The sequence below is a fragment of the Acomys russatus genome, chromosome 19 (assembly GCF_903995435.1).
Source record: "Acomys russatus chromosome 19, mAcoRus1.1, whole genome shotgun sequence".
In the NCBI taxonomy this organism is placed as follows: Eukaryota; Metazoa; Chordata; class Mammalia; order Rodentia; family Muridae; genus Acomys; species Acomys russatus.
The window spans coordinates 38,558,270-38,583,222 of record NC_067155.1 but is presented as its reverse complement, the minus strand read 5'-3'; the positions used below and the strand labels follow the sequence as shown (position 1 = coordinate 38,583,222).

Here is a 24,953-nt window from a genome sequence, read left to right as displayed (position 1 = left end):
GTCATGGTGTTCAGGACCTCTTTCAATCTAGAGAGTGGGTTAGTCTCAGGCACACTGCTGAGTGAGAAAATAAGTAAACAAAGAATGACAGAGAACTTGCTTCTCAGGTTTTCTACTGAACACAGAAAGATGGAGAGATGCCACATCTATACAAAACATTATTATTTATGGTGGTTTGAAAGAAAATGGCCTCCTAGGCCTAAAGAGAGTGGCACTATTAGGAGGCGCGGCCTTGTTGTAGGATGTGATCACTGAGGGTGAGCTTTGAGGTCTCAGATGCTCAAGCCACACCCAGTGTGGCAGTCACTTCCTTCTGCCTGCAGATCCAAATGTAGAACTTTTGACTGCCTCTCCAGCACTCTGTCTGCCTAGATGATGGTGGACTAAGCCTCTGAACTGTAAGCCAGGCCCAATTAAATTTTTTCCTTTGTAAGAGTTGCCAAGGTAATAAAAAAGACAAAAATTGATTTTCTAATATGGCAGCATGGAACTCTCACTGTATCTGATCTATAGGACAGAGACTAGGGACCCAACTGGGAGCAACAGACCTCAAGACCTGGAGAACCCTAGGTGAGAGGAGTCTGTACAGTGGAGACCACAGGCAGGTCTGGCCTCAGGTAATCCAATGACCCATGGAAGGTGGGTGCCCAGTCCTCAGAGTCTGGACCCAAGCCTGCTTGAGAACTGCAAACATGTTCTATAGCATGAACTCGTTATATGGTACTGAACTCTCAGCAGTGAAGAAACAGAACTCCTGGCCTTGAGAAATCTCAGGAAAATGGATGGATATGTCCTCAGACCCCCCTCCCACCTGCCCTGTGCCAGTTCACAGAAAGCCTCAGGTGCCACATGGCAGACCAGGAGGTTGTGGACACATTATCCAGCCAAAGCTGTGCAGTCTATACTGGACTGGGCAGAAACCTACTTACCTGCTCCAGCAGACTGTTCCCATACAATTGGATAGAACTGACCTAGCCGAGCCATTCTCCAAAGCCCAGCAGGGCCTCCCAAACTCTCAGGAAAGGCTGGAAAGGCCCAACTGGATAAGGCAGAAAACAAAACAGCCATCTCATCCCAGTGGGAGTTCCTGCATGACTAGGTGGGATTGAGCCACCACAGCTGTGCCATCTGAACTGGACTGGGTAGAAACCTAGCTACCTGTTCCAGCTGACTGTTCCTGAACAATTGGGCAGAACTGACCTGGCCTAGCCAGTCTCCACAGCCCAGCAGGGTCTTCCATGCCCTTGGGAGAGGCTGAACCAGTCTGAAGGGATAGGACAGAATTCTAGTCAACCAACAACAATCAGAAGGTAGTATCTGTTCTCTCCCTGGCAGGTGGAACATAGGCCCCACTGCCTGGATGGATCAGGCAGAATCCTAAACAACTGCTAGAAGCCAGCAGGGTTTCAGGCACTCTAGAGTGATCTGAGCCTAGGACCAAAAGCCTTAGGGCTGGAAGGCAGAGTATTCAAAGCCCAGCCAAAGACAGGATAACTGACTCTACCTGCACCAACTAGAACTGCTCCTGGGGCTGCAGAGCACCAGCATCTACCTCTGCTGACCCAGTGGGGAGCCCAGGGTATGGAGCAAAGTCCCTTGGAGGTGAAACCAGGTCACTTGCCTGTTCCAGGGAAATGTTCTCTGTTTTCCACAGGCAAAGGCCTTTGACCTATAGTCACTCACCAACAAACCGCTCTCAACTACTAATGAAGGACACCAGAAGCTACCTCCCAACATCAGAGACAGCAATATAACTAAAGGTCAGAGTAAAAATCAAACAACAAAAACCAAACAATATGGCATCTCCAGATCCCAGTTATCCCAAAGAAATCAACCCTGAGAAATCAAACACAATTAAAACACAAGAAAATGACTCAAATTCTTAGTAATGAAAATGATAATGGAGGAAATGAATAAAATCCACAAACAAATGCCAGGAAGATGCATCCAAATACATTGAAGATATCAAAGACACCTATATAGAGGTACTGGAAGAAGTTCAGGAAAATACTAACAATCAAATGAAGGAAATCAATAAAACAGTTCAAGATATGAAGATGAAAATGGAAACAATGATAAAAGCACAGACAGAAAAAAGACAGGAATGAGAGAACATAGAGAAGAAAACAAGCAACACAGAGATGACCTTCTCTAACAGAATTCAAAAGATGGAGGACTGAATCTCAGGACTAGAAGACACAATTGTAGAACTTGAAGCAACCATCAAAGAAAAATGCAAAATCTGAAAAATTCCTGACACAAACATCTAATAAATCAAGGACACCATGAAAAGATGAAATCTAATAATAATAAGCATTGAAGAAAGAGAAGATGCCTGAATCTATGGCCCAGAAAATATTTTCAACAAAATAATAGAAGAAAATGTCCCCAACTTAAAGGAGATGCATATAAATATACAAAAGGCCTACAGAACACTAAATAGAATAGGCCAGAAAAGAAAATTTTCCTGCCACATAATAATCAATACATAAAATGTACAGAACAAAGAAAAAATGTTAAAAGTGGCAAGGGAAAATGGCCAAGTAACATATAATGGCAAACCTATCAGAATTACACTCGACTTCTCAGCAGAGACCATAAAAGTCAGAAGGGCCTGGGCAGAGGTCCTGCAAAGCCTATGAGACCATAGATGCCAGTCCACACTGCTATAACTGTTGATGGACAAAACAGGAAATTCCATGACAAAACAAATTCAAAAAGCCAATACCCACAAATCAGGCCATATAGAATATACTAGAAGGAAAACTCCAACCCAAAGTGACAAACTACAACCAAAATAACACAGGGAATAGATAACTTAATTGTAGGAAAACATAAACATACAAACACTCTACTGCAACCAATATCAAAATGAAGGGACTTAACAGTCACTGGTCATTAATATCTCTCAACATCAGTGGTCTTAATTCTCCAATAAAAAGACACAGATTAACTGAATTTATGCATATTCAAGACCCAACATTCTTCTGTATTCAAAAAATACATCTCAACCACAAGGATAGACATTACCTAGGGTAAAAGGCTGGAAAAGTTATTCCAAGCAAATGGACACAAGAAGAAAGCTTACGTAGCCACTTTAGTATCTAATAAAACAGACTTCCAGCTAAAATTAATCCAAAAGAGATGAGGAAGGACACTTCATACTCATCAAAGCTAAAGTCAGACAAGATGACATCACATTTCTGAACATCTACATTTCAATAAAAGAGCATCCACATTTTTAAAAGAGCTATTAACAAAGCTTAAACCACATTAATCCCTACACACTAATAGTGGGAGATGTCAACACCCCACTTTCACTGAAGGATAGGTCATTGAAACAGAAACTAAACCAATACAAAATGACACTAACCAGTGTCATGAATCAAATGGATCTAACAGATATCTACAGAACATTGCACTCAAACCCAAAAGAGTATACCTTCTTCTCAGCACCTCATGGAACATTCTCCAAAATTGATCATATAGTAGGTCACAAAGCAAGCCTCAAAGATATAAGAAGATTGAAATAATGCTTTGTATCCTATCAGATCACCATGGACTTACGGTGGACTTCAACAACAACAGAAATAACAAAAAGGCTGCACATGCATGGAGACTAAACAACTCTCTACTTAATGACACCTGGGTCAGGGAAGAAATAAAGAAACAAATTAAGGACTTCCTGAAATTCAATGAAAATGAAGGAACAACATACCCAAATTTCTGGAACACACTGAAAGTGGTGCTAAGAGGAAAATTCATAGCACTAAGTGCCTTCACAAAGAAATTGGAAGCATTGCAAATATGCAACTTAACAATACATCTGGAATTCCAAGGGAAAAAAGCAGAAACGCCCAAGAAGAGTAGAGGTCTGGAAATAATCAAACTCAAGGCTAAAATCAATAAATTAGTAACAAATAGAACCATTTAAGGAATCAGCAAAACCAGAAGCTGGTTCTTTGAAAAAATAAAAAGATAGACAAACTGTTAATCAAACTAGTGAAAAGACAGAGAGACACTCTCCAAATTAAAAAAAATCAGAAATGAAAAGGGAGACATAACAACAGACACTGAAGAAATACAAAGAATCATAAGATCCTACTTCAAAGGCATATATGCCACAAAATTTGAAAATCTAAGGGAAAAGAACAAATTTCTTGTCAAAATTGAATCAAGATCAGATAAACTAATTAAATAGTCCTATTTCTCCTACAGAAATAGATGTGGTTATTAATACTCTCCCAATCAAAAAAAATCTCAGGGCCACATGGTTTCAGAGCAGAATTCTACAAGATCTTCAAAGAAGAGCTAATACCAATACTCTTCAAGCTACTCCAAAAGATAGAAACAAATGGAACTTTACCATATTCATTCTATGAGGCCACATTCACTTTGATACCTAAACCTCACAAAGACCAAACCAAAGAGAGAGGGGGGGGGATTTTAAGACCTATTTCTCTTATGTACATTGATGCAAAAAACTCAATAAAAATACGTACAAAGCGAATACAAGAACGCATCAAAGATATCACCATAACCAAGTAGGATTTCATTCCAGGCATGCAGAATACATGGAAATCCATCAAGATAATCCACCATATAAACAAACTGAAAGAATAAAACCACATGATCATCTCCTTATATTCAGAAAAAGCATTTGACAAAATCCAACACTCATTCATCTTTAAAGTTTTAGAGAGTTCAGGGATAAAAGGCACATAGATAACATAATAAAGGCTATATACAGCAAGCTAATAGCCAGCATCAAATTAAATGGGGAGATACTCAAGGAAATTCCCCTAAAATCAGGGACCAGGAAAGGCTGCCTGCTTTCTCAATATCCCTTCAATATAATTCTTGAAGTTCTATCTAGAGAAATAAGACAACAAAAGGAGGTCAAGGGGATCCAAATGTAAAGGAGAAAGCCAAATTACCTCTGTTTGCAGATGATATGACAGTATATATAAGTGACCCCCAAAATTCCACCAGAGAACTCTGACAGCTGATAAAGACCTTCAGCACAGTGTCTGGATACAAAATTAAATGTAAAAAGTCAGTAGCCTTCCTGTATACAAATGAAAATCAAGCAGAGGAAGAAATTAGAGGAACCACACACTTCACGATAGCTACAAGCAATATAAAATATCTAAGAGTAACTTTAACGAAGCAAGTGAAAGATTTGTTTGAAAAAAACTTCAAATCTCTGAAGGAGATTGAACATGACATCAGAAGGTGGAAAGAGCTCCCTGGTTCATGGATTGGGAGAATTAACATAGTAAAAATGATCATCTTAGTAAAAGCAATTTACAGATTCAATGCAATCCCTATCAAAATACCTACACAATTTTAAAGACATTGAAAGATCAATTTTCAATGTCATATGGAAAAACAAAACAACAACAACAAAAAACCAGAATAGCTAAAACAATCCTGTACAATAAAAGATCCTCCAGAGGAATCCCCATACTGGATCTCAAGCTATACTATAGAACAACAGTAATTAAAACAGCATGGTACTGGCATATCAATAGGCTGGCTGATCAATGAAATCAAATCTAAGACCCAGAAATAAATCTACATACATATGGATACTTGATTTTTGACAAGAAGCCATATCTATTCATGGAAAAAAGATAGCATCTTCAATAAATGGGGCTGGTCTAACTGGATGCTTACATGTAGAAAAATGCATGTAAATCCATATTTATCACCATGCTCAAAAGTCTAGCCCAAATGGATGAAAGACCTCAACATAAAACCAGAGACACTAAATCTCTTAGAAGAAAAAGTGGGAAAGATCCTGGAACACATTGGCACAGGAGACAACTTCTTGAACAGAACTGCAACAGCTCAAGACTTAAGGTCAACATTTAATAAATGGGACCTCATGAGGCTGAGAAGCTTCTGTAAGGCAGGAGACAGTCTCAATAGAACAAAGTGACAGCCTAAAGACTGGGAAAAGATCTTCACCAACCCTACACCTGACAAAAGTCTACTATCCAAAATGTATAAAGAACTCAAGAAATTAAACACCACCAAACCAAATAGCCCAATTAAGTAATGGGGCTCAGAATTAAGCAGAGAATTCTCAACAAAGGAATATCGAATGGCTGAGAAACACTTAAAGAAATGCTCAACCTCCTTACTCATTAGAGAAATGTAAATCAAAACAGCTCAGAGATTTCATCTTTTTATAAAATTTTTTATTTTTAATTGTATTCATTTATTCAGACTCAGTTGTTATTCCAGCACTTGAATCTTCCCATTCCTCCCTCTCCCCCACTTTCACCCTATTCCCCTCCCCTAGGTCTATGACCAAGGGGGACTTCCTTCCCCATTATATGGTTATAGGCTATCAAGTGTCATCTTGGTAGCTGGCTTATTCTTTCATTGACCACCAAGGGGAGGCGGTCAAAATGGAGCACCCGAGTTCATGTCGTAGCCAGTCCCCACTCTCCACATTCATTGGGTAGATTAGAGGTGGGTTTGATGTTTACTATTGTATTGTCCTTGGTTAGTGCAATAGTTTGAGAAGACCCCACTGGGCCCCAATCCACCCATCATGATGTTTTTCTTGTAGGTTTCTAGGACCCTCTGGGTCCTTCTATTTCCCCATATCCTATATTTCTCTTACCTAGAGTCCTCACATCTATCCCATTCTCCTTGTAATAGAAGACTTTTGTGGCATGTGCCTTTTGGGCTAGTGCTCAATTATAAGTGAGTATATACCATGTGAGTTTGTTTCTGGGTTAACTCACTCAGTATGATCATTTCTATTCCTATCCATTTGTCCACAAATTTTGGGAGTTCCTTGTTTTTGATAGCTGAGTAGTATTCCATAGTGTAAATGTACCACCGTTTCTTTATCTATTCTTCAACTGAGGAACATTTAGGCTGTTTCCAGATTCGGGCTATTATGAGTAAGGCTGCTATGAACATGGTTGAGCATATGTCCTTGTTGTGTGGTGGAGCATTTTCTGGGTATATTCCAAGGAATGGAATAGCTGGGTCTTGAGGAAGCCCTATTCCCAGTTTTCTGAGATAGTGCCAGATATATTTCCAAAGTGGTTGTACAAGTTTGCATTCCCACCAGCAATGAAGGAGTGTTCCTCTTTCTCTACATCCTCACCAGCATGTGGTGTCACTTGAATTTTTGATCTTAGTCATTCTCATGTGTGTAAGATGAACTCTCAGTCATTTTGATTTGCATTTCTCTGATAACTAAAGACATTGTGCATTTCTTTAAGTGTTTCTAAGCCATTCGATATTCCTCTGTTGAGAATTCTCTGTTTAGTTCTGAGGCCCATTTCTCAATTGGATTAATTGGTTTGGTGGTGTTTAACTTCTTGAGTTCTTTATATGTTTTGGATATTAGACCTCTGTCAGGTTTAGGGTTGGTGAAGATCTTTTCCCAGTCTGTAGGCATTGATGTTCAGAATTGTGACGTCCTAGAGAGGATCCAAGATGGCGGCGAGCAGTGTGGACCGCGTTTGGAGGCTCCAGTGAACAATTCAGGGAATTGCACAGATTTCTGAGCCAGGAACACCGAGGTCCGAACATCACGGCAGCAGGAGTGCTCCACGGTTCGGAGGGACCAGGGTGCGGAGGACCTGCGTGCCCCTGCACACGGGAGGAGCGTGGTTTTTCTCTGATCGGAGCGGCGGCAGCAGAGGCGGCAGCACCAGCGGCACCAGCAGCGGCGGCTGAGGTTTGCAGCTCATAGCCTTCCGGTGGAGGCGATTGGTGTGGTGGCTGGTGGGAATTGCTGCGGGAGAGGGGACTCGGGGCAGGATTTGGGTCGCGTGGAGCCTTTGGACCCAGACTGGACTCGGCGGACAGTTCGGCCCCAGAGTCCCGGGTACTGGCCCGGCCCAGCAAACAATTCTGCCTGAGGCACTAACTCAGCGTGGCCATAGCTCCCCTGCTGTGGCGCAGGCTTAGTTGAGCACGCTGCTCCACACTAGGCACTACCTCAGCTCAGCGGCAGCTCCCCTGCGGTGACACAGTCTGGGCGGAGCACTTGGTTTCACCACAGGCGCTAACTCAGAGCAGCCGCAGTTCTCCTGCTGTGGCGCAGGCTTGGTGACGTGCTCGGTTCCATCCTAGGCACCACCTCAGCTCAGCGGCAGCTCCCCTGCGGTGACACAGTGCGGGCGGAGCACTTGTTCCACCACTGGCGCTAACTCAGAGCAGCCGCAGTTCTCCTGCTGTGGCGCAGGCTTGGTGACGTGCTCGGTTCCATCCTAGGCACCACCGCAGCTCAGCGGCAGCTCCCCTGCGGTGACACAGTGCGGGCGGAGCACTTGTTCCACCACTGGCGCTAACTCAGAGCAGCCGCAGTTCTCCTGCTGTGGCGCAGGCTTGGTGACGTGCTCGGTTCCATCCTAGGCACCACCGCAGCTCAGCGGCAGCTCCCCTGCGGTGACACAGTCTGGGCGGAGCACTTGTTCCACCACTGGCGCTAACTCAAAGCAGCCGCAGTTCTCCTGCTGTGGCGCAGGCTTGGTGACGTGCTCGGTTCCATCCTAGGCACCACCTCAGCTCAGCGGCAGCTCCCCTGCGGTGACACAGTCTGGGCGGAGCACTTGTCCCACCACTGGCGCTAACTCAGAGCAGCCGCAGTTCTCCTGCTGTGGCGCAGGCTTGGTGACGTGCTCGGTTCCATCCTAGGCACCACCTCAGCTCAGCGGCAGCTCCCCTGCGGGGACACAGTGCGGGCGGAGCACTTGTTCCGCCACTGGCGCTAACTCAGAGCAGCCGCAGTTCTCCTGCTGTGGCACAGGCTGGACAGAGCTCTCGGTTCCACCAGCTCTAAGACTCTGGTTGGACACAGTGTACAGTTTGAATCCAGAATTCCTGGCTGAGATTGGTGGTCAGTTCGGGCCCTGAGTCAATAACTGACCACAGCACGCACTTTGGGCCAAAAGGCCCTAGTGGAGCTTGGTGCGTAGTCCCAGCCCAAAAATTCTGGCTGGACCCTGTGTGCATTTTGGGCCCAAAATCCCTAGCTGAGCTTGGCAGACGGTTCTGGCCCTGAGAATCTAGCTGAGTTCTGCCCGTGGTTCGGTCCCAGTGCTCCTGGCTGGACTTGGCAGGGAACACAGAAGGCTGTGGATACCTTGGCCTGACCCAACGCTCATTCAGAGACCCAGAACAATTGCAGGATCCACAGCAAAGGGGGACTGAGGATCACTGGCTGTGAGAGACCAGAACAACAGGGCTAACCTCCTAACATCCACACCAGTGAAGCTTTGAGCTCGCAGCCTAGGGAAATCGTAAGAAAACAAGTGAATCTATCGTCAGACACCCTCCATTCAACTCTGGAAGCTACCCAACAAAAACAAAGACGGCAAGATGTCTAAAGGACAACGAAAAAGCATACGCAAAAAACCCCAAAACAACATGGCGTCTCCAGTTTCCAGCTATCCCAAAGAAAACCACCCAGAGAACTCAAATACAACGGAAATACAAGAAAATGACCTCAAATCCTTAGTAATGAGGATGATAATGGAGGAAACAAATAAAATTCGTAATCAAATGCAGGAAGACGCAGACAAACAGGTGAGAGACATAAAAGAAGCACATAGAGTGGAACTGGAAAAATTGCAGGAAAATGCAAACAACCAGATGAAAGAAATAACTAAAACGGTTCAAGCTCTGAAGACCTATAAAGAGGCAATGGAAGAAACTCAGGAATATACAAAAAATCAGATGAAAGAAATCAAAAAATCAGTTCAAGATCTGAAAATGAAAATGGATTCAATGATAAACACACAGACAGAAGAAAAACGAGAACGTGAGACCTCAGAGAAGAAGGCGAGCAACACAGAGGTGAGCTTTTCTAACAGAATCCAAGAGATGGAAGAACGAATCTCAGGGCTAGAAGATACAATCACAGATATTGAATCAACCATTAAAGAAAATGCCAAATCTGGAAAACTCCTGACACAAAACATCCAAGAAATTAAGGACACCATAAAAAGAAGAAATTTGCGGATAATAGGCATTGAAGAAAGAGAAGACATCAGACTCCAGGGCCCAGAAACTATTCTCAACAAAATCATAGAAGAAAATTTCCCCAATCTAAAGAAAGAGATGCCTATAAACATACAAGAGGCCTACAGAACACCAAATAGAATTGACCAGAAAAGAAAAACTGCCCGCCACATAATAATCAAAACACAAAACATGCAGAACAAAGAAAAAATATTAAAAGCTGCAAGGGAAAAGGGCCAAATAACATTTAATGGTAAACCTATCAGAATTACACCTGACTTCTCAGCAGAGACCATAAAAGCCAGAAGGGCCTGGACAGAGATCCTGCAAACCCTAAGAGAACACAGATGCCAGGCCAGACTACTTTACCCAGCAAAATTATCAATAACCATTGATGGAGAAAACAAAATATTCCATGACAAAAACAAATTCAAACAGTACCTATCCACAAACCCAGCTTTACAGAAGGTACTAGAAGGAAAACTCCATCCCAAAGGGTCAAGCTACAACCAAAACTACCCAGGAAATAGATAACTATCCCATGGCAAAAACACAACTACACAAACGCTCGACTGGAAACAACATCAAAATTAAGACTCTTAACAGTCACTGGTCATTAATATCTCTCAACATCAATGGCCTCAATTCTCCAATAAAAAGACACAGACTAACCGAATGGGTACATAAACAAGACCCAACATTCTTCTGCATCCAAGAAACACATCTCACCCATAATGAAAGGCATTACCTCAGGGTAAAAGGTTGGAAAAAATATTCCAAGCAAATGGTCACAAGAAGCAAGCAGGTGTAGCCATTTTAGTATCGAACAAAATAGACTTTCAACCAAAATTAATCAAAAGGGATGAGGAAGGACACTTCATACTCATCAAAGGTAAAGTCAACCAAGATGACATCACAATTCTGAACATCTATGCTCCCAATACAAGGGCACCCACATATGTAAAAGATCTCCTAAAAAAGCTTAAACCACACATCGATCCCCACACAATAATAGTGGGAGACTTCAACACCCCACTCTCACTGAAGGATAAGTCATTGAAACAGAAACTAAGCCGAGAAATAACATCATTAACCAATGCCATGTGTCAAATGGATCTAACAGATATCTATAGAACCTTTCACCCAAACAAGAAAGAATACACCTTCTTCTCTGCACCCCATGGAACCTTCTCCAAAATTGATCACATCGTTGGTCACAAAGCAAGCCTCAACAGATACAAGAGGATTGAAATAATACCTTGTATCCTATCAGATCACCATGCTCTTAGGCTGCAATTCAACAACAACAGAAATAACAAAAAGCCTACACGTTTGTGGAAACTAAACAACTCTCTGCTAAATGACACCTGGGTCAGGGAAGAAATAAAGAAAGAAATCAAGGAGTTTCTGAAATTCAATGAAAATGATGAAACAACATACCCAAATTTGTGGGATACATTGAAAGCAGTGCTAAGAGGAAAAGTCATAGCACTAAGTGCCTTTAAAAAGAAATTGGAAACATCGCACATAAGCATCTTAACAACACAACTGGAAGCCCTAGAAAAAAAAGAAGCAGAAACACCCAAGAGGAGTAGACGCCTGGAAATTATCAAACTCAGGGCTGAAATTAACAAATTAGAAACTAAGAAAACAGTCCAAAGAATCAACAAAACCAAAAGCTGGTTCTTTGAGAAAATCAACAAGATAGACAGACCATTAGCCAAACTAACTAAAAGGCAGAGAGACAGTATTGAAATCAACAAAATCAGAAATGAAAAGGGAGACATAACAACAGACACTGAAGAAATTCAAAGAATCATAAGATCCTACTTTGAAGGCATATACGCCACAAAATTTGAAAATCTAAGGGAAATGGACGATTTTCTTGATCAAGTTCACTTGCCAAAGTTGAGTGAAGAACAGATAAACAAGTTAAATAGTCCCATTTCCCCTACAGAAATAGAAGCAATCATCGATGGTCTTCCAACCAAAAAAAGCCCAGGGCCAGATGGTTTCAGTGCAGAATTCTACCAGACCTTTAAGGGCGAGCTAATACCGATACTCTTCAAGCTACTCCAAAAGATAGAAATGGATGGAAAATTACCAACTTCATTCTATGAGGCCATAGTCTCATTGATACCTAAACCTCACAAAGACTCAACAAAGAAAGAGAATTTCAGACCAATTTCTCTTATGAACATAGATGCAAAAATACTAAATAAAATACTTGCAAAACGAATACAGGAGCACATCAAAGATATCATTCATCATGACCAAGTAGGCTTCATTCCAGGCATGCAGGGATGGTTTAATATACGGAAATCCATCAATGTAATCTATCATATAAACAAACTGAAAATAAAAAACCACATGATCATCTCCTTGGATGCAGAGAAAGCATTTGATAAAATTCAACACCCATTCATGTTTAAAGTTTTAGAGAGATCGGGGATACAAGGCACTTTCCTCAACATAATAAAGGCTATATACAGCAAGCCAATAGCCAAAATCAAAGTAAATGGTGAGATACTCAAGGAAATTCCTCTCAAATCGGGAACAAGGCAAGGCTGCCCACTCTCTCCATATCTCTTCAATATAGTACTCGAAGTTCTAGCCAGAGCAATAAGACAACAAAAGGAGATCAAGGGTATCCAAATGGGAAAGGAGGAAGTCAAATTATCCCTATTTGCAGATGATATGATAGTGTACATAAGTGACCCTCAAAACTCCACCAGAGAACTCCTAAAGCTGATAAACACCTTCAGCAAATTGGCTGGATACAAAATTAACTCAAAAAAGTCTGTAGCCTTCCTATACACAAATGACAAGCTTACAGAGAAAGAAATTAGGAAAACCACACCCTTCACATTAGCCACAAGCAATATAAAATATCTAGGAGTTACCCTAACTAAGCAAGTGAAGGACTTGTATGAAAAAAATTTCAAAACTCTGAAGAAAGAGATTGAAGATGACCTGAGAAGATGGCGTGATCTTCCTTGCTCATGGATCGGGAGAATTAACATAGTAAAAATGGCCATCCTACCAAAAGCAATCTACAGATTCAATGCAATCCCTATCAAAATAACTACACAATTTTTTAAAGACATTGAAAGTTCAATTCTGAACTTCATATGGAAAAACAAAAAACCCAGAATAGCTAAAACAATCTTGTACAATAAAAGATGCTCCGGAGGAATCTCCATACCTGATCTCAAACTGTACTATAAAGCAATAGTACTTAAAACAGCATGGTACTGGCACAGCAACAGGCTGGTTGATCAGTGGAATCGAATCGAAGACCCAGATATGAATCCACACACATATGGTCACTTGATTTTTGACAAAGGAGCCAAATCCATTCAATGGAAAAAGGATAGCATCTTCAACAAATGGTGCTGGTCTAACTGGAGGTCTATGTGTAAAAAAATGAAACTGGACCCATATTTGTCACCTTGCACAAAACTCAAATCCAAGTGGATTAAAGACCTCAACATAAAACCAGAGACACTAACTCACTTAGAAGAAAAAGTGGGAAAGAGCCTGGAACATATTGGCACAGGAGACAACTTCCTGAACAGAACACCAACGGCCCAGGCCTTAATGTCAACCATTAATAAATGGGACCTCATGAGGCTGAGAAGCTTCTGTAAGGCAGGAGACACTGTCAAGAGAACAAAGCGACAGCCTACAGACTGGGAAAAAATCTTCACCAACCCTACATCTGACAAAGGTCTAATATCCAAAATATATAAAGAACTCAAGAAATTAAACACCACCAAACCGAATAACCCAATTGAGAAATGGGGCTTGGAACTAAACAGAGAATTCTCAACAGAGGAGTATCAAATGGCTGAGAAACACTTAAAGAAATGCTCAACCTCCTTAGTCATCAGGGAAATGCAAATCAAAACAACTCTGAGATTCCATCTTACACCCATCAGAATGGCTAAGATCAAAAATTCAAGCGACACCACATGCTGGCGAGGATGTGGGGAGAGAGGAACACTCCTTCATTGCTGGTGGGAATGCAAACTAGTACAGCCACTTTGGAAATCTATCTGGTGCTATCTCAGAAAAATGGGAATAGGGCTTCCTCAAGACCCAGCTATTCCACTCCTTGGAATATACCCAGAAGATGCTCCAGCACACAACAAGAAAATTTGCTCAACCATGTTCATAGCAGCCTTATTCATAATAGCCAGAACATGGAAACAGCCTAAGTGTCCCTCAGTAGAAGAGTGGATAAAGAAACTGTGGTACATATACACTATGGAATACTACTCAGCTATTAAAAACAAGGAATTCCCGAAATTTGTGGATAAATGGATTGAGCTAGAAATGATCATAATGAGTGAGTTAACCCAGAAGCAGAAAGAATCAAATGGTATATACTCACTTATATCTGCATACTAGCCCAAGGGGCGTATCCCACGAAAACCTTCACTTTCCAGGAAACTGGGACAGAGGGGAAGGCATCCTATTGGGACTCTAAATGAGAGACGCATGGGAGAACAGCAAAATAAAAGGATCCAGAGGGTCCTAGAAATCTACAAGTAGAACAATATGATAGGCAGATTTGGGCCCAGGGGTCCCGCTCAAACTAAGGCACCAGCCAAGGACAATACAGGAGGTAAACTTTAAACCCCTTCCCAGATCTAGCCAATGGTCAGAATATTCTCCACAGTGGAGTGGAGAGTGTGATACGACTTTCTCACATACTCTGGTGCCTCACATTTGACCATGTCCCCTGGAGGGAGAGACCTGGTGGCACTCAGAGGAAGGACAGCAAGTAGCCAAGAAGAGACTTGATACCCTATGAGAATATATAGGGGGACATAATCCCCCTCAGGAGCAGTCATAGGGGAGGGGAATAATGGGAAAATGGGGGGGGGGGAGGAATGGGAGGATACAAGGGATGGGATAAACATTGAGATGTAACAAGAATAAAATAATAAAAAAAATAAATTAAAAAAAAAAAAAAAAAAAAAAAAAAAAAAAAAGAATTGTGACGTCCTCTTGGTTGATTTTACCTTTGATGAGTATGAAGTGTCCTTCCTCATCCCCTTTGATTAATTTTGGTTGGAAGTCTATTTTATTAGATATTAAAATGGCTACACCAGCTTGCTTCTTGTGACCATTTGCTTGGTATATTTTTTCCAGCCTTTTATTTTGAAATAATGTCTGTCCTTATGGGTGAGATGTGTTTCTTGAATGCAGAAGAATGTTGTAGCTTGTTTATGCAGTTAGTCTGTGTCTTTTTATTGGAGAGTTGAGACCATTGATGTTGAGAGATATTAACAACAAGTGATGTTTGTTACAGTAGAGAGTTTGTGTGGTTGTGTTTTGTGTTGTGTTATCTATTTCCTGTGTAGTTTTGGTTATGGCTTGTCCCTTTGGGGTGGAGTATTCCATCTAGTAACTTCTGTAAAGCCAGATTTGTAGATAGATACAGTTTGAATTTGTTTTTGTCATGGAATACTTTGTTTTCTCTATCAATGGTTATTGATAGTTTTGCTGAGTACAGTAGTCTGGACTGGCATCTGTGGTCTCTTAGGGTTTTCAGGACCACTGCCCAGGCACGTCTGGCTTTTATGGTCTCTGTTGAGAAGTCAGGTGCAATTCTGATAGGTTTGCCATTGTATGCTACCTTGCCTTTTTCTCTTGCAGCTTTTAATATTTTTCTTTGTTCTGTATATTTTGCATTTTTATTATTATGTGTCAGGAAGATTTTTCCTTCTGGTCTATTCTATTTGCGATTCTGTTGGCCTCTTGTGTGTTTATATGTATTTCCTTTTTTAAATTGGGGAAATTTTCTTCAATGATTTTGTTGAAGATGTTTTCTGGGCCTTGGAATTGGGTCTCTCTTTTCTCAATGCCGATTATTCTCAGGTTTTGTCTTTTCATGGCATCCTTGATTTCATCTTATACCCGTCAGAATGGCTAAGATGAAAAACTCAAGGTACAGCACATTCTGGAAAGGATATGGAGAAAGTGGAACACTCCTTTATTGCTGGTGGTAGTGCAAACTTGTACAACCACTTTGGAAATCAACCTGGCACTTTCTCAGAAAGGTGGGAATAGAGCTACCTCAAGATTCAACTATTCTCCTCCTTGGAATATAACCAAAAGATGCTCTACCACCCAACAAGGACATATGCTCAACCATGTTCATAGCAGCCTTACTCATAATAGCAAGAACATAGAAACAACTTAAATGTCCCTCAGTCGATGAATGGATAAATAAACTCTGGTACATTTACATTATGGAATACTACTCAACTATTAAAAACAAGGAAACCATGAAATTCGTGAACAAATGGATGGAACTAGAAATTATCATCTGCTGAGTTAACCCAGACCCAGAAAGACTCCATGGTATATACTCACTTATAATTGGACACTAACCCAAAAGGGATGTCCCATAAAAGTCTTTACTTACCATAAGATTTGGTATAAACTCAGAGAATTCCTATTTAGACTCTATGTGTGAGAAGTATGGGAGAAAGGGGAAATAGAAGAATCCAGAGGTTCCTAGAAACCTACATGAAGAACATCATGATGGGCACATATGGACCCGGGGGGGTGTCTACTCAATCTACTGTACCAACCAAGGACAATACATGCAGTAAACATTGAACCCCTATTCAGATCCAGCCAATGGCTGGGTCATTCTCCAATGTTGTGTGGAGAGCAGGGACTAACTGTAACATGAACTCTGGTGCCTGACATTTGACCACTTCTCCTTGGTGGGGAGGCCTGGTGCCACTCAGAGAAAGGATAAGCAGGCTACCATGATGAGACTTGATAGGCTGTGGCCATATGGTGGGGGAGGAGGTACTCTTCTGTCACAGACCTAGGGGAGAGAAATAGGGTGAAAGAGGGAGGGAGGGAGGAATGGAAGGAGAGAAGTAGGGGATAACAATTGAGATGTAATCAGAATAAATGAATTAAATAAAAAATTTGTACCAAAAAGACACAAATTAAGCATTTTCTTTGCCTTTTTACTTCCTGTCCTAGTTTACTTTAGTCATCATCTTGACAAAGCCAAATTATAGGAGAAGAGAGTCTCCACTGAGAGATTTTCAAGTTCAGATTGGCCTGTGGAGTTAATGTCTGTGGGGTTTATCTCAATGGTAAGGTGATGTAAGTGACCTAGCTCACTATTCCATGGGTAGGTACTTCTGAGCTGTTTAAGAAAGAGCTACAAAGAGCCTAAGAGAGCAGCATCCTTCCATGGTGTCTTACTCAGGCTCCTGCCCTGACATCTCTCAATGAAGAATTCCACCCAGTAAGATAAAATAAGACCCTTCATTCCCTAATTTGCATTGTTCACAATGTCTTGTTTTAAAGACTTATTTTTATTTTATGTATATGGATATTTTTTGTGCATGCATGTATGCATGCCTCATGCAGGAGGAAGCAAGAAGAAGAAAACGTTAGATCCCCTAGGACTGGAGTTAGAGATGATATTAGCTGCTATGGGGTTTATGGGAACCAAGCTCAGTTTCCCTGTGAGAGAAGTTAGTATTCTGAACCATCATTTGTTCAGAATGATTTATCACAGCAACAGAAAGGAAACCAGACCATGATTGTAACAGAAACAAAACAAAACAAAGCGAGACAAAGCAAACTTTCTGCTAAGTTTCATTTGTGATGTTTTTAGGTATGAAAACAAAAGTTGCCAGTGAGTTGGCTCAGTAGGTAAAGGCATCTGCCACACAAGCTCAGAGATTTACAGAATATAGCATTTAAAGAGGTTTTTTATTATTCTAAAAATTCTTTGACAATAAGACAAGTTAACTCCTGGCAACACCAAGCCTACCTCAAAGAAGGTGATGAGCCTTATGGAGATGGCCTTAAATGTGGCAAACAAGCCACTGGAGAAAATGCCCTTGTTTCTGCCACAGACAGAATTCTGCCTAAAAAAAGGCACGCCTGGATGCAGGTAGAGCCGACGGCCAAACTCTGTGAAGACAGGGTAAGCAAGTCCTCAGTAGTTCATGTCTCTCAAATATGTCTGTCAGATATCTTGGGCCAGAAAGCTGAAGATGATGCTTCAACATTATAGAGAGCGTTGGGTGATGTTAAGGCAGTGAACTTTCTCTGTCAGGTTTTGATTTGGAAGCTGCTAACCTGCACTTATGGTTCACTAAAGTATGTAAGTTTTATCCTTTCTTAAGTCTCTGATGGGGTTGAAGATGAGATAGTTTAGTCTTACAATTAAGCTTAGTTGGTTAGGGGTTAAGATGTTTTAAGGTCTACATAGGTGTTTTACATTAATAGAGATGAGATATGATAGATATTGCTTTTCATTCAGAATTTTAGACTCAACAAGATAAGAAAGATGTTTGCTTCAAGTTTGCCATATACAAATGCTATGAATGTAACATTTATATAAGTACTGATTGTTTTGTGGTTCTTTCTGCTGTGTGTAGTTTATTTTATTTATGTGTAATATTATAAATGTGTATGTCAAAAAAGAAACACACTAAAAAGTGGAAAATAAGAAAGAATCAACTCTCATAGTAATTCTCTGATCTTCATGTTTACTTCACCACTGCACATCACTGCAAGACACACACACTCTCTCTCTCTCTCTCTCTCTCTCACACACACACACACACACACACACACACACACACACACACACACACATTTAAACACAGGTTCCCGAGGCAGTAGTGTCTTTTGCTAGAATATGTACTGGAAAAAAAATCAAACAAACTTTCTTTTGGGCCTCAGAAGTCTTAACAACACATCCTCAACACGAGAACAAATATGCTAGAGGGGTGGGCAGATCACCTGCACCAAAATCAGAAGCCCCAAAGAAAATAATCCTAAAACCGGAGACCTTTTACACAATATCCGGCCTTTCCAATTGCAGGCTCTAAGGCAGTTTTGGCAACTGCAACAAGCCAGGTTGGGAGCTCAATCAACACTTACGTCGCGGTATGCAAGGATATTTCCCATGAAAGGCAGTGGTTTGGGTCCAGAAATCCCCAAATTCTTAAAATGTCCATGTGTATAGGTTCCATACCTGTAAAGTGAGATATTAAGTTCTTAGAGACTGTCACTGTGTGTCATGTGGGCTTAACAGTCACAGACACAGGGATTCTAACATTCCAGCTGGAATGGGGAATAACATGTAAGCAACACGCAACAAGAAAAACTTCAACAGCAACAACTACTTTTGATCTTCATTTTTACCGTCTCCTTTTCTGCGAGACTCACCAAATCAACAATGGTTAACTAAAACGAATGTCTTTTTGGCTCTAGTCCTAAAGTAAAGTAAATTATTTATAAATATCCCCCAGCTTCACTGTTAATGTGATGAAATTCACTCTAGAATACTTCTACTTATTTTCCTTTTTTTATCATTTATGAAGCTGATTGGATGCCAATGGGTGTCTGCCCCTCAAGTGAGCTTCAGCAGGGGCTGCGACCCCCAATGTACCTGAGAAGTCTCCCTTGTGAGGAATATTTTCTTATTTCCTCCCAACTCAGGGGTTCAGACCCTTTTTAATGTTGCCACCCTTTAACACAGTTCCCCATGTTCTGGTGACCCCCCAACCATAGAATTATTTTCATTGCTACTTCACAACTGTACTTTGCTACTGTTATGAATCAATATGTAAGTATCAGAAGCGCAGCATATCTGATATGAGGCCCATGAAAGGGTCTAGATCCACAGGTTGAGAACTGCTCTTCTAACTCGTACCTGGATAGAATTTATGTCATCACTGCCCCATTCTCTTCCTTACCCACCGACACTGAGAGATTAACATGACCCGATGGACAAGCACAGAAAAAACTGTTGAATTATAAAAACCTGCTCAGCAAGTTTATCTCAAAGCACACACACAATGTATCCTATGCATTTGTTTATGCCTTAGGCATGCACTTATAAACAGATAAAGTCACTTTACACACAGCTGTTGTTACAAACACGGAGAGCAACAGCCCGACTTTAATCTTCTGAATAGAAGACTGCTTGTCTTATCTCATAGAAGTTTTAGGATCAAGAGAAATGAAACCTTTTCAAATAATTGCAAAACATGACCAGATGGAAAAAGATGTTGCCACAATACCACAAATGTATGGCCTTCCCTTCAAAAAATGTTTGATATTTCTGTTTTCACATCACCATGAGTATCTTTTATTAATGTAAAATCATAACAGAAGTTAAATGTGATGAGTTTGGTGAGGGGGAGCAGCTACCATCCATAGACTCATATGTGTTCTCTGTCTGTCTCTCTCTCTGCTTTTCTCTCTGTCTCTCTCTTCCTTTCTGTCTGTCTGTCTGTCTGTCTGTCTGTCTGTCTCTCTCTCTCTCTCTCTCTCTCTCTCTCTCTCTCTCACACACACACACACACACACATACAGACACGTACACACGCACACACACACCTACAGCAGTAGAATGAGTTGTCCTTGGTGGTTACATTTGTAGTCCTGGGACTCGGGATAACCTCTTTCTTACCATGTACCATCATGAAGTCATCCCAACATAGAAAGGAAGCATTGAAATAGATGTCTTGACCAATGCTTCCAGTGGAATTTAGAAAGAAAGTATATAAATAGGTCTGCGTATTAAATAGAACATCTGTGCTTGGGGAGGAAGAGAGCTCCAGGGATGAGTAACAACAACAACAACAAAAAAGAGTGAATCTGGGCCTATCATAGAGCCTGTGGTACGCTAGGGACATTGTATAAATAGTCTTAGAGGTTGGACAAGGGAGCACAAACTAGCCATGTGAACATGGGGCAAAACTCCATATCTTCTGCATCAGAGAAGACAGAGTAGAAGACAGCACAAGAGCTCTTCTCATCCCCACAGACCGGAGACCTTGCAAAAGGAGTCTCTTATCAAACCCAAGGGCCAGTCATTTGTGATCTGCTTCTGCTGAGCCTTTGTTGATTTATCTGAGGGAAACACTGAGGCTCAATCAGAGGACAACCCAATCCTAACTGAGGTCACTCAGTCCTCTTATCCACAGAAAGTGGAGCTAAGTAGAAGAGGAAGGTATACTTGTCTCCTTGGAGGGATTTGCCTAAGACTGAAAGCAACACCTTAGATCTTTCTAGCATCCCACACCCAAGCAATGTCCCCTTAATTTTCCCTTTGGAATTTTCAAGCTGGTAAGAGGGAGAATTGGCTTATTCATGTCCCCCAAGTCATAACCACTGAGGAGAGGATCCTGGGCAGTTTACTCACAGGTAGAGGAGCACCAAGCTGGTAACCAGGAGCATCCAGGTTTCCATGGCGAAGTTTGGGATCAGGTCCATTGTTGCTTTCTTTAATCAAGTCTTTCTTTTGTGCTTTACTCTCAGCTGTGTGTACTGCGCCTTCCAGGTTTGAGCCTGCTGATCTCCCCTCCCTGCCTTGCTGTGATTCAGGGAGGCCAGCCTGCAGTGCTTAAGTACTGGAAAAGAGGGTGTGGCTGACCTTACATTCAGCAGAAACACTGCTGTGCCTCACCTACAGTTCCAAGAGTTCTCTGCACTTTCTACTTTGCCATTTGGCAGAGAATCAAGGGTGTGAGTACTTTGATGTTTGAATTCTTTCCTTAAAAATATCAATGAAAAATAGAAGCTGTGTTATATTTGGATGCAAAGGTTCTTATCAGAAACTTGACTGAAGTTATTTGCTTTAAGCTCTTCCAGTCTGTCCTTTTGCCCAGGGGTGCTTTTATTTTGCAAGAGTTGAGATTTATGTGAGCTAAATTTAGAAGATTTTTGTTTACTTCCCTCTACCTATCCTCTGTCTCAGAGAATACTCTTATTCATTCTTCAGAACTCATTCTTTTAAATTCCATCTAGTAGAATCCTTCCTCACTAACTTCCTCAAAAAATAAAAATGCTTAGTCTCTTGTACATCATTTGTTATTTCCAAGAGACAATTGTAATTTTATTTTTCTGAGAACCTTATTGGTTTTCATGTGTGCATTCATTACCATGTCATAAGCTTCTGCAAGGTATCATTTTATTATGACTATCTTTTATGCCTCCAGTTCCTAATAGAATGCTTTAAAATAGTTGACCTCTGGAAAGTTCAGATAAAGTTGTCTTCTCTGTGTCCATTTCCTATAAACTGACCACTTCATGTTTCTGGGTCAAAAAAGCAAATGGGATTAGCTAGTCTCAGTCTCCTTCCTGAAAGATGAAGGCTGGTCTGGCATGGAGCTGATTGCTCCATCACATGGAGCTGGAGATATGTCTCAAGAACGTAGAGCACTGTCTGCTCTGTCAAAGGACCAGGGTTCAATTCTTGGGATCCACATGGTGGTTTACAGCCTTCTGAATTTGACCTTCAGTGGATTCAACTTCATGGGCACAGCACTCATGTGATGGGCAGACATACATGCAGCCAAAACACCCATACAGGTAACATAAAATAACTAAAAAACCCGTGTGTGTGTGTGTGTGTGTGTGTGTGTGTGTGTGTGTGTGTGTGTGTGTTTGCATGCGTGCGCGCACACTTGCACAATTGTAGGAGTGACTTACTAGGGATTATGCAGATCTCTGTTAGACATACAGATAGGGAAAGATGTCACAGACAGAAGACAAAGATAGAAAACACCTGGCTTTTATCCTCACTCTTCGGACTTGAAACAATGGCCTGGCAGGCTTTACAACAAGTTACAAGATGGGGCCGGATAAGTTTGCCTAAAGTTGTGCACCTTTCAGGCTCCCTTTCTTTGTTTAAATTAACTAATCTTTTTTTAATTTTTAAATTTTTTTTATTAATTTATTCTTGTTACATCTCAATGGTTATCCCATCCCTTGTATCCTCCCATTCTTCCCTCCCTCCCATTTTACCCTTATTCCCCTCCCCTATGACTGTTCCTGAGGGGGATTTCCTCCCCCTGTATATGCTCATAGGGTATCAAGTCTCTTCTTGGTAACCTGCTATCCTTCCTCTGAATGCTACCAGGTCTCCCCCTCCAGGGGACATGGTCAAATATGAGGCACCAGAGTACATGTGGAAGTCATATCCCACTCTCTCCTCAACTGTGGACCAGATCTAGCCAATGGGCAGAAAATTAACTAATCTTAAACTAAGGGAAGAACCCAGTTCCAGCCCACTCACAGCCCTTAAAGCCTGAAGCTCTCCAGAAGGTGCTGGACTTCAACTTCCTCCATCCCCTTCTGTTTCCTGGATTCCTTCTCCACCTGTGCTTTGCTGTAGGCATGCTTCTCCGCCTTAAGTAGTAGAACTTATCAACTATTGACTCCACCTTCTGTGCTACTTGTTGTGCTGCAAATCTACCCACATTTTAATTCTTTAACTGGCAGGAAGAACAAAGCTGATCTAGAACCACTGTTGGTATTAGTAGTGCATTGAGTATGGATGTGTGCCTGTATGTGTGTATCTGTGCATGTGGAGGCTGGAGGTACAAAGCAGGTATCTGCCTCAGACACAACCCATCTTATGTATTGGTTCAGTTGTTACAGTAATTTGTATCTGTTCAGCCTACAAAGCAAATAACTAACACAGGGAGATTGGAACATACTTTAAAGATGCCAGCACTTCACCGGGCAGAGTTTAAACTGATTCTAATCTACTCATAAACTAAACAAACAATGCTAAACCTTATGACACACACACACACACACACACACACACACACACACACACATACACACACACACACACCAAGCACTTGCCACTATGACCCATGGGCCGGTCCTCCTCATCAAGTCCCCTTCTCCCTCCTCCTCCAAGTGTCAAAATCTTTTTTCTTCTCCAGGAAGTCTTACCTTTCACTTCCTGTCCTTCTGCCCAGCTGATTGGCTAAACAGCGCTTTATTGACAGTTAATACATTCACTCAGCATTCCTCCACAATTCCCCCTTTTAGTCTAATAAAAATCTCTTTTACCTATACATTATGTCATCACACCAATATAGAATACACACACACACACACACATTTTTATCTTATACTCATAATGTTTCACTGTCTTCAACATCATCAGAGACTTCAGAAGGAATAAAATTAATTAACTGAGTTAATAGGAAGTGCAGGTTAGCCAGCTTTGCTACCTGAACAGTCACTCGAAACTCTTTAACATGTTTCAGTGTCATCTTTAGCCATCTGTCCCACTTTATCTGACAGACATATTTGTGAAGCAGGAACTACTGAGGACTTGCTTGCCCTGTCTTGGCAGAGTTAGGTCCTCAACTCCACTTGCATTTGAGTTTGCCCATTTCAGGCAGAATTCTGTCTGTGGCAGAAAACAAGGACATTTTTCGCCCAATGGCTGGCTTACACATCTGAAGCCGTCTCCATATGTAGGTTCCTCAATGCTCATTACCTTCTTTGAGGCAGGCTGGGTGTTGCTAGGAGTCAACCTGTTTCATTTTCAAAGAATCTTCAAAACAAATAAAATTTCTTTAAATGACATATTCTGTAGTTCTCTGGGGTTTTTGAAGTTAATCTAAATATTTTCCCTTATCTATCTATTAAACCTAACATGTATAGTCTTGTGACAAAATTGAATAGTACAATGAATTAAAAACAAAACTATTCTGCATCAATATCTAATATCCTATACCAATGAATTAAAACTAGCCTTGTGCGTAACAATTAAGGCCTTAAGTCGAAGAGTAGATTCAATAATCTACCTTTTGTCCTATCATTCCTAGATATTTTTATATTCTCAGAGAAAAATCCCTGAGTTCAATCTAGTTCTTTCTCTGAACAAAGCTAATAATAACACAATCAATTCTCAAAGAAGATAAACATCCATAGCCCAAAATCTTACTCAACCCCCCTTTAAGAGAAATGGGATGATGTTCTCTTTTTAAAGCTTCTTCAGGCTGATTTGGTTCTTCAGGCTAAAGGTTTGTAAATCTTGTTGATTTTATCATGACCCAGCTCTTGGCTTTGTTGATTCTTTGAATTGTTTTGTATGTTTCCAATTTATTTATTTTTAGCCCCAGGTTTGATGA

General features: G+C 41.2%; 1 protein-coding gene across 4 annotated transcripts in view; it reads right to left on the bottom strand.

Moving 5' to 3' along the window:
* The window catches only part of LOC127202537 (cytochrome P450 3A9-like), a 112,550-nt gene extending 91,131 nt beyond the window's left edge, over positions 1-21,419 (bottom strand). Inside the window, exons 1-2 of one of the 4 annotated variants that reach the window (XM_051161179.1) lie at positions 21,215-21,419; positions 18,943-19,036 (exon numbers count right to left, since the gene is read on the bottom strand). In XM_051161179.1, coding sequence (XP_051017136.1) covers positions 18,943-19,036; positions 21,215-21,285 — 165 coding nt within the window. In that variant the 5' untranslated portion in view covers positions 21,286-21,419. The remainder of the gene's footprint in view (positions 1-18,942; positions 19,037-21,214) is intronic. The other 3 variants (XM_051161182.1, XM_051161178.1, XM_051161180.1) reach the window with 3 other exon arrangements.
* Between the last annotated feature and the right edge of the window lie 3,534 nt (positions 21,420-24,953).